We start from the raw sequence: 13,453 nt of genomic DNA, 5'->3' as shown, positions 1-13,453 counted from the left end.
AAGATAGTTTTCTGCCCTTTTTTGGGTCCCTTGGTATTATTTTTTTTTTAAAATCTCCGTATGCTATGGGTGTAGTGGGTTTTTTCAAACATTTTCCCATAAATTTCTCTTTAGGTAAAAAAAGTATGAAAAACAAGGAAATATGACTAAAATGCCTCCACAAATATTACAGTTATTTGGCTGCTTTCATGCAAAAACAGTGCCACACCTATCCATAGATTGTGTTTGGTATTACAGTTCAGCCTCTTTCACTCCATTGAAGCTGTGCTGCAATATCAACTATATTTCTAAGCCCCTGTCAGACACTTTAATATTACCATTCCAGTAAGAAGTTTTATCATCTATTCATTAGTATTTCTATTTGAGTCTCTCTCTCTCTCCCTCCCTCTTTCTCTCTTCTCTCTTGTCTCTCTCATCTCTCTCTCATATCTCTCTCTCTCTCTCATCTCTCTCTCTATCTCTCTCTCTCTCCCTTTGAGGCTTACCAGCTGTTGCAAAACTGCAACATCCAACATACCCCAGGACATGCATGGCATGCTGCAAGCTTTAGTTTTGGAACATCTGCAGAGCTACTAGTAGTTGTTTTTTTTGTTTTTTTTCTGAAACAGCAATCTTGTATGGGGGTATGTCTGGTATTGTAGTTCATTCCCTTTTATGTCGGTCTTATAATGTGATTTTACACACAGGGATGGAATTCACACAGTAAAGCATTATCATATTCGGCAAACAAGTGATAAACCTCCACGATATTACTTGGCTGAGAAGATTGTGTTTTCCAACATCCCCCAGCTCATTCATTACCACCAACACAATGGTGGTGGTAAGTATCATATGGAAAAGACTGAGAAAAAAATTAGAGTCCTTAGTAGTTGATACCTTTTAATGGCTAACTGAAAAAATAACAAAAAACGAGCTTTAAAGTCTTTTTTCATCAGGCATTGTATTAAGAAAATATTCACATAGTCACATAGTGTCTTATACCATACCCGATGAAGAGACTTAAATGGACACTAAACCATGAAAAAAAAAAGTGAAGCATAACCTTCCCAGGAAAGTTTATCTGTAGTACTTTCTTCACGGACATCTGCAAACTGCTGCAGAAAGCAGAAAACTCAATGAAATGTGTCTTTTCTCCCTGCCTCTCCATCTTTGGCTGGAGATGGACTCTGTGGGCATTTTTTTATTATTGCATTGTACTGCTTTTGAGCTAAAAATCATATTTTCAATTGGTCTTTATTAAAAATATTGAGCCCCTTTCTCTGTACAGCCTTGAGATTCTCTAGTAGCAGGCTCTGTATTTTTACCTTGTTCTATCAGGCAGCTCAGCTGATGGCTCCTTATCTCTGATCTCTGACCTCCTAAACACTCAATATAGCTCAGTTCTTATCTTATTGGTAAGAATGTGGCTTAAATAAGTGTTTTTGAGCTTTTAGTAATTTAGAGATAAGAGTTATTAGATTACCGACACAAAGTGAAAGTAAGGCTAGCTCCACACCTGCATATTTCATTTCGGCAAGCTGTTTCGTTTCGTCAGAGAACAGCCTGCTGGAATTAACCGGATCCAGCACTGCCAGATCAGAATATCCACTGCCCCCTTAAAGAATAATGGGGTCTGGCAGACATTCCGTTCGCATCAAGCTGACAAACAGAGAATCCACCAGACACAAACCGCTGCATGCTGCTGTTTGTGTCTGGACGATCCTCCACTTGCCTGCGGAAAAGGCTACCGAAACACTGCTACCACAGATGTGAAGGTAGCCTTAAACTACAATACACACAACCAGACAACCACGTAACCCTTTGTGACAACTTAACCCTTTTGAATATATTTTTTAATAAAGACCAATTTAAAAAATCCAAGAACTTCGATGCTATGATCATACAGTGTTTTACACACAAGGGTCATTTTACACACCTTAATCCTTTAAGAAGTTGTCAAGGATTTTTTTTTTATCCCCCCCACTCAACAATGCCTCCGAAGAGACCTATACCTACCTGCTCGCCGCTACTCCATTCCAGCTCCGTGGCTCTTTGGATGTCTTCACTGGACTTCTAGTCTGCTCCTGTCAACTTCTGCACAGATGGGGTCAATCATGCGGCTGCAGCCAATGACTGTCCTCTGTCGTCACATTTCCCCAAGTGGCATGTCACTGCTGAGTCACCACTATCCACTTATAAAATACTATTCACACTGTATTTGCAGTGTGCATTCTGTTATAGGAACAGAAAAACTAAAATAACGGCAGTGACAGATCTGTCACATGATGGACGCCTATCGCGCCAACAGGCCACATTGACTATCATTACATCTTTCAGGCGTCTATCATGGTGTTAGTTAGTTTACCAGGAGAAAATAGTGCAGCATTCTTTGCTATTTATTAATTTATTTATTTTGTTCAAAATCTGCAATGGGGGCTTCTAGGGGAGCCTCTAATTCAAATGTGAACCCAGCCTTAAAGGGGTTGTCTCACTTCAAGATCAGAATATCAGAATATCCGCTGCCCCCTTAAAGTATAATGAAGTCTGGCAGACATTCCGTTCGCATCAAGCTGACAAGCAGAGAACGCACCAGACACAAACCGTTGCATGCTGCTGTTTGTGTCTGGACAATCCTCCACTTGCCTGCCGGAAAAGACTACCGGAACACTGCTACCACAGATGTGAAGGTAGCCTTAAACTGCAATACACACAACCAAACAACCACTTAACCCTTTGTGACAGAATGGCTGAATATTTTTTTAATAAAGACCAATTGAAAATTATTTTTAGCCCAAAATTAGTAAAATGCAATCATAAAAACAGCCACCGAATGTGTACATAGCCTTTAATGCTGCATTCACATTAAGAGACATTCACAGCACTGTGAATGAGGTGGAAGCTGCTAAACTTCAACAGCTTCTTACAAAATCTGTGTGGAGGGATACTAGACAGTAGTGTTGAGCGCGAATATTCGAATATCAATTTTTTTGGGCGAATATCGGCACTTCGCTAATTCGCGAATATTTTGAATATAGTGCTATAAATTCGATATTTCGAATATTTGTATTTTTTGTTGTTTTTTTTATTGTTATATTTTTTTCTTTCCCACTTCCCAAAAGTAGTTCTTACCTGTCCTTAGGATTCCTGGCTTCCTGGCTGCTCCAGTCAGTGCCTGTTGCCGCTTCTGACGACTTCCGTGCTCATGGAGCGTCCCCATCACCATGGGAACGTCTCCATACTAGAATGTACTGTCGGATTTGAGAATTACATTGAAATCGCAATTCGATCAATTCAAGTTATAATAATCGAATTGCGATTTCAACTTAGCACTGCTATATTCCATATTAGGCTAGAATTAACGAATATGGAATATAGCAGTGCTAAGTTGAAATCGCAATTCGATTATTATAACTTGAATTAATCGCATTGCTATTTCAACTTGGATCTGGTTTACTATGGTTGGCTTGGTAGAATTAGCGAATATGACGAATGTATTCGGCATATTCCTCAAAACGAAGATAACAAAGTATTCTCCATCTTCGTTTTAGCTCCATATTCGTCAACTTCGCTAATTCTAGCAATCAAATAGGAAAGTTGACTATAGAGACAGCTAAGTTTAATTCCAATCAGCATCCCGCAAATGAGATTGCAGAGTGCCGATGTGTATATAGGCAGGCTGGGACCTGGTGTAGGCCCCAAGCCTGCCTTGAGTGTTCTCCTGCAGCCTGCTGGTCAATGTCAGTGTAGCACTTATATTAACATGCAATGTACTATAGAGATAGTGCATTTTATTTTAAAAGCAACCAAAAGATTGCCTGTTATAGTCCTATGTGGGACTATTAAATGGTTAAAAAATATAAAAATTAAAACAATAAATAAATAAAAAATCCAATTAAAAAACAATTTTTTCCCCCCCAAAATTTCAAAAATAAAATCTCCCTGTTTGGTATCGCCATGTCTGTAACGACCCATACTACAAAAATATCATGTAAATTATCCCCTACAATGAACGCTTTAAAAAAAAAAATTACAGAATTGCTCATTTTTGCTTACTCACTACCCAATAAACAAGCGATCAGAAAGTGTTATTTACCCCAAAATGATGCCAATGAAAACTACAAAAATCAAGCCCTCACACATAGAAATAAAAATTAAAAAAATTATGGGTCTTGGGATGCGGCGATGCAAAAAAGATATTTTTCTTTTAAAAAAAAAAAAAAAAGGGGTTTTATTGCACAAAAGTAGTAAAACATAGAAAACCTATATGTATTTGGTATCGCTGTAATTGTACTGACCCAGAGTTATTTATGCCGAAAAATGAACGCCGCAAAATTTATAACATAAAAACTCAGTGGCAGTATATTGCTTTTTTTTCCCATCTTCCTCCCAGAAAGAGTTAATAAAAATTTATCAGAAAGTTATGTGTAACCCAAAATGGCACAATTAAAAACTACAACTTGTCCTGCAAAAAACAATCCCTTATAAAGCTATATAGACGGAAAAATAAAAAAGTTATAGCTCTTGGAAAGCGAGGATGAAAAATGAAGAAAAACGCTTGGTTAGTAAGGCCCAGTGCAGCCTGGTCACTAAGGAGTTAATTTGTTACCCAGATTTCTTGGGACCCTGAATGACCAATCTGTGTAGTTATGGTACAGTATGGAGGATCAGTGTTTCCAGGCTCCTGGCTCTCCAAGGCCCTAAACTACAAACTGGTCTAGCTATATGAAAGGATTTATCACTACATAATTAGGTAAATTTGGAATTCAGCAGTCTGGGAAAGCTGGGTAACAATTTCTGGGGTGGTGATAAGGGCATATTGGTGAATGTGAATCTATCATATGGTACCAGGGCACTGTATTCTGTTGACAGAAATTCCTAAAGGAGCAGATGTGAATGAGCCCTCAAATATATAATCCTAAAGATTCTGTTTTGCTGTGTCATTCATTCAGGTTTGGTGACAAGGCTGCGGCATCCAGTGTGTAGCTGGAAGGAGACAACCCCCATAACTGCAGGGCTGAGCTACGGTGAGGCTAATGCATTGGGGTCTAAATTGAGTTGTGTCACATTAACCATGTGTTCTGTCTGCAGATGAGGTGCTGGCCTATTTAATATCCAAGTCATGTCTCAAGCCTTATTTAAAGAGCTGAACATTGACTTATAGGATAGCTGTCTTACATCTGGTGGCATTAGAGGCAGAGCTTGTTAAGACCTCATTTGCATCCCTTTCTTCCCAGAACTCCAGAGGAGCATGTATGGCCTATAAGTCTCCTCACACTGATTAAGGCGCTCTCTCCCTAAGGAGAGTTAGTTCCTCCCTGACCCGGACACAGGCCTCTCACCCAGTTAAGCCAATACTCTCTGCTCTGCACTGATGAGGAGCAATCACCCCGAAACAGCTGTCTGCAGATGAGGTGCTGGCTTATTTAATATCCAAGTCATGTCTCAAGGCTTATTTTAAGAGCTGAATATTGACTTATAGTATAGCTGCCTTACATCTGGTGTCATTAGAGGCAGCTCTTGTTAAGAGCTCATTTGCATCCCTTCCCTCCTGGAATTCCAGAGGAGCATGTATGGACTATAAGTCTCCTCACACTGATTAAGGTGCTCTCTCCCTAAGGAGAGTTAGTTCTCCCCTGATTCTTACAGCAAAGACACAGTTGAGTTGTGTCACATTAACCATGTGTTCTTACAGCAAAGACACAGTCACTACAGCCCCCAAAGCAGCAGTCTACTGACAATAATCTTATTTTATTAGTATAGTACCGATTCATATCACTATATCAATTTCAAGTGTGATCCCATATTCTGCTGAAAGTTTCAAGTGCCCTTCTATCTGGATAAGACCCATAGCATTATACATTTTGAGCTTTATAAATGTCCAAACACAGGCAGATCATCAGAGTTATCTGTTACCAGTATCTGTTACCATTATTGGCTTTGACCCAGTTGTATAAAATGCCAGCAGACTTCGCTATGCTCCAGACCTCTAAGAGTAAGTTCCAGAATCTTAAATGAGTATTCCCATCTTGTAATGTTATGGCATATCACTAGAGATCAACGAGAATTATATGGGGCCCTTTTCTATTCCACGGTTCCGCAAAACAAATTAAACATGTCCTATACTTGTCCGTGAAAATCAGGACATGGCCCCATTGAAGTCTATGGATCCGTAAAAATACTGAATGCTTTCCATTTTTTTACGAACATGCTGAACTGTCTGCAAAAAAACGGATCTGCATTTTTGCGGACAGCATACGGCCGTCTGAATGAGCCCTTATCCTGATGTTTGAAATGTACAGCAATGTCAAAATCATGCATTTTGTTTCCTCTTCAGGAAAATGGGAAATTGACCCCACACACTTGACCTTTGTTCAGGAGATTGGCAGTGGCCAGTTTGGTTTGGTCAGACTAGCATCTTGGCAAGGCACAAGAAAAGTGGCAGTAAAGATGATTCGAGAAGGAATGATGTCCGAGGACGACTTTGTGGAGGAAGCCCAGGTGTTAATGTAAGATTCTTTTATGGATGGAGGTTCAAGCTGTGTACATATATTGTATTATTTTAGAATATTTATTGTGCAAGAAAATCTATTCCTTTTTCTTTTTCTCATTGGTGGATTAGCTGCTTGTAGTTTACTGTATATTCATTCAGTCCTTACTAGAGATGAGCCGTGTGGCACCTTTAAACAGGGGCTGTTGCTGGTATGGGGTTTTGCTGGTTAGGTGGGGGCACAATAGGCAAATTATTGCTGTTATTGCCTACAATCTCCTGCAGGTTATTTGTCAGTAAACACTGAATATTATTCAGCTCTGGCCTACTGACTTCTCCAACCCCAGCGCTCTCCTTCTCTAGAGGTAGGAGCCCTTCTTCTGCAATCTGCTTTTCCTCCTTTTCCACATCATCTAGTATCAATGAGAATATGTCACCAGGAACATCCAGCTCCTTCTCTCCCTGCATCTTGCTGACTTTTCTAGGACATGGAGACTTTGAAGGATGATTTGGATGAAGTAAGCCAGCAAACGATTAGGATGGTTATCATTAAGATTTGGCCCCCCTAAGTGGTGCAGACTGGATGGTATTGCTGGCACAGGAATAATAAAGGCGCCCATCTTATTGGTATTGAATTGCATTGTATTAGTTTACAGCTGAAGCAGGAATAAGTAAATGTAGGAATAAATAAATAAAACTGACACAGAATAAGTCTCCCTGCAGTCCCCCTGCACTGTCCCTGCACTCACCCTCTCCAATATTCTATCCCTAGCGCATAAGCGCTTGCCATGTTTCTCCCTATACTCAGCTCACAGGACAATGGCGGAGATGAGGGTTCTATAGGGCTGTGACATCATAGGGGTGATCTTGAGTTCCAGAGCTTCTTCCTTTCGTACACGTGCAACTGCCATTTTAGGAAAAACTGATTAGTTACCACGAAGCGCGTGGAAATTCGGATTCATTGCAAGCCAAAGTTTTCCTTTGGACCGAATCCCACTCCGAATGCTTTGCTTTGCTCAACCCTAGTCCTTATTGTAATAAAAATCCTCCCTTCATGAGCTGACTTCCTGTTAAGCTTTTGCATATATACAGCTGGCAATTTGAAGGGCCACTAAATCCAGAATCCAATCCTTATGTGTTTTCATTATTTGCTCTTGTTTCATAAGATATGACAATTGCAGACCATGAAAAATATAGTAGAAAAGCATTGAATTGTTCTCTCAGGCTGCGGCCATGTCTTTTCCCCCTCCCCCTTTCCACTTTGATGCTAGTGCATGTAAGCTAGGAAGTTTAGGAGAAGGGGGCTGGGTTTAGTCTGGATAATCTTGGTCTACACAGTGACAATGGTGATTTGTTGGCGATAATCTCTTAGTAATAGTACAAAATAGATGTATTAATGTTACAAGCCATAGTGCCAGTAGTACCAGCTGAATTTTCTTAGTTATGTAGTGATAAATTCCTTAAGTGGGTTGGCCCATCATAGACAATGGGGGCATATCGCTAGGATGTGCCCTCATTGTCTGATAGGTGCGGGACACACCTCTGGGACCTGCACATACACCTAGAACGGACCAGGTTCTGGCCACTGCCAAGCGCTTCCCCCATACAAGTGAATGGGAGTGCACCGCTCTTGCTCGACCACCGCTCCTATTCATTTGTATGGGGCCGACAGAAATAGCCGAGCCAGCACTCGGTTATTTTCGGCGGCCCCATAGAAATGAATGGAGGGCAGCTGCAGATGTGCAGTGCGCCCTCCACCACCCTTACCTGTTCCATTCTCTGTTTAGGTGCGGGTCCCAGAGATAAGAACTGCACCTATCAGACAATGGGGGCATATTCTAGTGATATGCCCCCATTGTCTATGATGGGCCAACCCCTTTAATATAGCTAGACCAACTTGCCGTTCAGGGTTCATGAAAAGCTGGGTAACAAGACTGTAGAGCTGCATTGGTGACAAAAGATTATGTTGCCCTGCTACCATATGATAGATTCACACAATATATTAGGGTGGCATTGTGTCTATTTGCCCCCATCGCTACCCCGCAGAGCTTGTTACCCAGACTGCAGAATGCCAGACCAGCCTGTTTATGAATTGGTAAATCCCCAGTATTTTAGAAAACCTAGCTGGATTTGCTAGCCAGGAGCCGGGAAAAGCAAGTCCTCCATGTTGTAGCATAGCTAGAGAGATTTTTCATTCAGGGTCCCAGTGAAGCTGAGTAACACATTATGTGGAGCTGTAAAAGGGACTGCTAAATACTAAGCCTAAGTAAATAAATCCTTCAAATAGTGTCATGGCTAGGCAGATTTGCCTTTCAGGATCCTGGGAAAGCTGGGTTACAACCATGTGGAACTGTAATACACTGCAGAATACTAAATCTACCAAGATAAATCCCTTCTCCCTTCCAAGAATGTACACAGGGCCGGCGCCACCTGTAAGGCGACCTAGGCAGCCGCCTAGGGCGCAATTTAGCAGGGGGCGCCGGCCCCGTGCGGCTTAAAAAAAAAGCGTTGCCGCAAGTTGTTGTTTTTTTAAGTATTGTGGGTGGCGGCGGGCCCTACCCCGCACCGGGCGGCTGCCGCACTGCCCAGAGGGAGGGACTGACAGGAGGGAAGCGCCTCTAATGTAGCGTGGCCGACCTCTGTTCGGTCCGCGGTACAGGAGCATTTGTTTTCTGTACCCAGCCGGACTGACAGGAAGTGCTCACTTAGTGTGCACTTCCTTTCAGTCCGGCCGGGTACAGGAAACAAATGCTCCTGTACCGCGGACTGAACAGAGCTCGGCCACGCTACACTAGAGGTGGGGTGGGGGGGAAATGGAATGAGACTTACAAGGGAGGGGGGGTGAGAGTGACAAGGGAGGGGGGGAATGAGAGTGACAAGGGAGGGGGGGAATGAGAGTGACAAGGGAGGGGGGTGAAAATGATGAGAGTGACAAGGGAGTGGGGGGAAGAATGAGAGTGACAAGGGAGAGGGGGGGAGGAAATGACGAGAGTGACAAGGGAGTGGGGGGAAGAATGAGAGTGACAAGGGAGGGGGGGAGGAAATGATGAGAGTGACAAGGGAGTGGGGGGAAGAATGAGAGTGAGAAGGGAGTGGGGAGAAGAATGAGAGTGACATGGGAGTGGGGGGAAGAATGAGAGTGACAAGAGCGTGGGGGAAGAATGAGAGTGACAAGGGAGTGGGGGGAAGAATGAGAGTGACAAGGGAGTGGGGGGGGGGATGAAAAAAAAGCGTTGCCGCAAGTTGTTTTTTCTTTAAGTATTGTGGGTGGCGGCGGGCCCTCCCCCGCACCGGGCGGCTGCCGCACTGCCCAGAGAGAGGGACTGACAGGAGGGAAGCGTCTCTAATGTAGCGTGGCCGACCTCTGTTCGGTCCGCGGTACAGGAGCATTTGTTTTCTGTACCCGGCCGGACTGACAGGAAGTGCTTACTTAGTGTGCACTTCCTTTCAGTCCGGCCGGGTACAGGAAACAAATGCTCCTGTACCGCGGACTGAACAGAGCTCGGCCACGCTACACTAGAGGTGGGGTGGGGGGGAAATGGAATGAGACTTACAAGGGAGGGGGGGTGAGAGTGACAAGGGAGGGGGGGGAATGAGAGTGACAAGGGAGGGGGGGAATGAGAGTGACAAGGGAGGGGGGGGATGAGAGTGACAAGGGAGGGGGGGAGTAAATGAGAGTGACGGGAAAGGGGGGAATGAGGGTGACAAGGGAGGGGGGAATGAGAGTGACAAGGGAGGGGGGTGAAAATGATGAGAGTGACAAGGGAGTGGGGGGAAGAATGAGAGTGACAAGGGAGAGGGGGGAGGAAATGACGAGAGTGACAAGGGAGGGGGGGAAGAATGAGAGTGACAAGGGAGTGGGGGAAGAATGAGAGTGACAAGGGAGTGGGGGGAAGAATGAGAGTGACAAGGGCGTGGGGGGAGAATGAGAGTGACAAGGGAGTGGGGGGAGAATGAGAGTGACAAGGGAGTGGGGGGGGGGATGAAAAAAAAGCGTTGCCGCAAGTTGTTTTTTCTTTAAGTATTGTGGGTGGCGGCGGGCCCTCCCCCGCACCGGGCGGCTGCCGCACTGCCCAGAGAGAGGGACTGACAGGAGGGAAGCGTCTCTAATGTAGCGTGGCCGACCTCTGTTCGGTCCGCGGTACAGGAGCATTTGTTTTCTGTACCCGGCCGGACTGACAGGAAGTGCTTACTTAGTGTGCACTTCCTTTCAGTCCGGCCGGGTACAGGAAACAAATGCTCCTGTACCGCGGACTGAACAGAGCTCGGCCACGCTACACTAGAGGTGGGGTGGGGGGGAAATGGAATGAGACTTACAAGGGAGGGGGGGTGAGAGTGACAAGGGAGGGGGGGGAATGAGAGTGACAAGGGAGGGGGGGAATGAGAGTGACAAGTGAGGGGGGGGATGAGAGTGACAAGGGAGGGGGGGAGTAAATGAGAGTGACGGGAAAGGGGGGAATGAGGGTGACAAGGGAGGGGGGAATGAGAGTGACAAGGGAGGGGGGTGAAAATGATGAGAGTGACAAGGGAGTGGGGGGAAGAATGAGAGTGACAAGGGAGAGGGGGGAGGAAATGACGAGAGTGACAAGGGAGGGGGGGAAGAATGAGAGTGACAAGGGAGTGGGGGAAGAATGAGAGTGACAAGGGAGTGGGGGGAAGAATGAGAGTGACAAGGGCGTGGGGGGAGAATGAGAGTGACAAGGGAGTGGGGGGAGAATGAGAGTGACAAGGGAGTGGGGGGAAGAATGAGAGTGACAAGGGAGTGGGGGGGATGAGAGTGACAAGGGAGTGGGGGGGAATGAGAGTGACAAGGGAGGGGGGAATGAGAGTGACAAATGAGGGGGGAATAAGAGTGACAAGGGAGGGGGGGAATGAGAGTGACAAGGAAGGGGGGGAGTAAATGAGAGTGACAAGGGAGGGGGGAATGAGGGTGACAAGGGAGGGGGGAATGAGAGTGACAAGGGACGGAGGGGGGGGGAAGAGAGTGACAAGGGACAGAGGGGGGAGAAGAGAGTGACAAGGGAGGGGGGAAGAGAGTGACAAGGGGGGGAGGGGGGAGAAGAGAGTGACAAGGGAGGAGGGGGGGAGAAGAGAGTGACAAGGGAGTCCCCAGAGCCAGACTGCAGCCAGAGACTAGATCATCTTATTGTCCTGGTGGTAAGTAGACAATGCAATATGTTTATTATGTAATTGTTTAGTTATTAATACTACATTGGAAACTAATTTACCTCACATTAAGGCTCCATTCACACGTCCGCAACGTGTTTTGCGGATACATGCAGCCGCGGATCCGCAAAACACGAAAGGCGGCAATGTGCGTTCCGCATTTTGCGGACCGCACATTGCCGGCACTAATAGAATATGCCTGTTCTTGTCCGCAATTGCGGACAAGAATAGGACATGTTCTATTTTTTTGCGGAACGGAAAAGCGGACCCGGAAGTGTGGATCCGCAATTCCGTGTCCGGGCAGCACATCATGCTGCCCCATAAGAATGAATGGGTCCGCAATTCCTTTCCGCAAAATGCAGAACGAAATTGCGGACGTGTGAATGGAGCCTAAAAGGACACTATAGTCCCAGAACCAGTACAGTTTAATGTAGTAGTACTGGTGTCTATAGCCTGTTCCTGCAGAGAAGACACTGTGCAGTACTGGTGTAAAGGAGCACTATGCTGCCAGGAAAACAAACTCATTTTCCTGGCACTATATAGTTGTTAGGAGTGGGGCACCCTCGTGTCCACCTCTCACTGGGCTGAAGGGGTTAAAACCCCTCACTGGGAACTCTTCTCCCCGATCCTCCTCTCAGCTGCGAATGCGCATGTGCACACATTCAAAACTATGTTCCGCGTCTTCCCACTGTAATTTCCACAGTGAGAATCGCGGAAGCACCTCTAGCGGCTGTCAGGGAGGCAGCTACAAGAAGCTTGATTAACCCTAAGGCTGGGTTCAGACCTGAGCGTATTTGATATGCGCGTTTAACGCACGTTTTTATGCGCGTTTTTTGCAATAGTAAACGCGCGTTTGACGCGCGTTTGTGTGATTGACTGCAGTGTCCTATGGCCACAAACGCGCGTCAAAACGCCCCAAAGAAGCTCAAGAACTTGTTTGAGCGCAGGGCGTTTTTCAGCGCGTTCAAACGCGCTGTAAAACGCTCAAGTGAGAACCAGGGCCATAGGGAAGCATTGGTTTTCATGTGTTGAGCGTTTTACAGCGCGTTTGAACGCGCTGTAAAACGCTCAAGTGTGAACCCAGCCTCAGGGAAACATAGCAGTTCTTTTAATTTAAATGCTGAGAAAGGGGTGGAACATATGTGATGTCATGATATGGGCAGATCATCTGATAAGGAAGGGGGGGGGGGGGCGGCGGCGGCAATTTTTATCTTGCCTAGGGCGGCAAAAATCCTTGCACCGGCCCTGTATGTACACATATAACCCAGGCAATGGTTTGTAGTGGCAGTAAGAGAAAAATATCAGCTCTGACAGAAAACTTCAACATGTCAGAAATCAAATAGATCTTCCGCTCTAGTGATAGTTAATGTATACATTTTTTTGCTGAACTCTGCAGGATCGAAAAACATAGTGTACTACAATTTTGCATCCTTGTTTTTCAACATATATGTTAGACGTAGTACAAAAACGTGATGTGAACAGCTCCTAATGGGTATTACTAGATAAGTGCTCCGCAGGTTTTAAAGCGGTTCTGTCTCCAGGATCAACCATACACTTACTATGAAGCTACAGCATTACCACAAAGAGATGCATGTGCAGTGTACTCAAGTTGTGCAGTAGGTGTTTCTGGGTGTAGTAGTGCAATATACACTAACCTGGTACAGCTGACTCTCTGCAAGGGCAGGTATAGGTAGGGAATAGTTCGTGACGCCAGTGCCAAGTAAACGGTGGCACGCCGTTTGCGGATGCAGGAATAAATTGAGGAAACGTAGTCTTAAACAGAACTTCAACTTTAGTAGTTTGCAGGCAGAGACAATATTG

The 13,453-nt window shown here is 45.0% G+C and overlaps 1 protein-coding gene across 2 annotated transcripts in view; it reads left to right on the top strand.

The window, feature by feature from the left end:
- ITK (IL2 inducible T cell kinase) overlaps nucleotides 1-13,453 on the top strand; it is a 139,948-nt gene that overhangs the window by 78,248 nt on the left and 48,247 nt on the right. For both annotated transcript variants that reach the window (XM_040439984.1, XM_040439993.1), the window contains exons 10-12: nucleotides 687-820; nucleotides 4,929-5,003; nucleotides 6,314-6,485. In XM_040439984.1, coding sequence (XP_040295918.1) covers nucleotides 687-820; nucleotides 4,929-5,003; nucleotides 6,314-6,485 — 381 coding nt within the window. The remainder of the gene's footprint in view (nucleotides 1-686; nucleotides 821-4,928; nucleotides 5,004-6,313; nucleotides 6,486-13,453) is intronic.

This window comes from Bufo bufo, chromosome 1 (assembly GCF_905171765.1).
Source record: "Bufo bufo chromosome 1, aBufBuf1.1, whole genome shotgun sequence".
Lineage (NCBI taxonomy): Eukaryota > Metazoa > Chordata > Amphibia > Anura > Bufonidae > Bufo > Bufo bufo.
The sequence above is the reverse complement of the archived record's forward strand: the minus strand, read 5'-3'. Positions and strand labels throughout refer to the sequence as shown.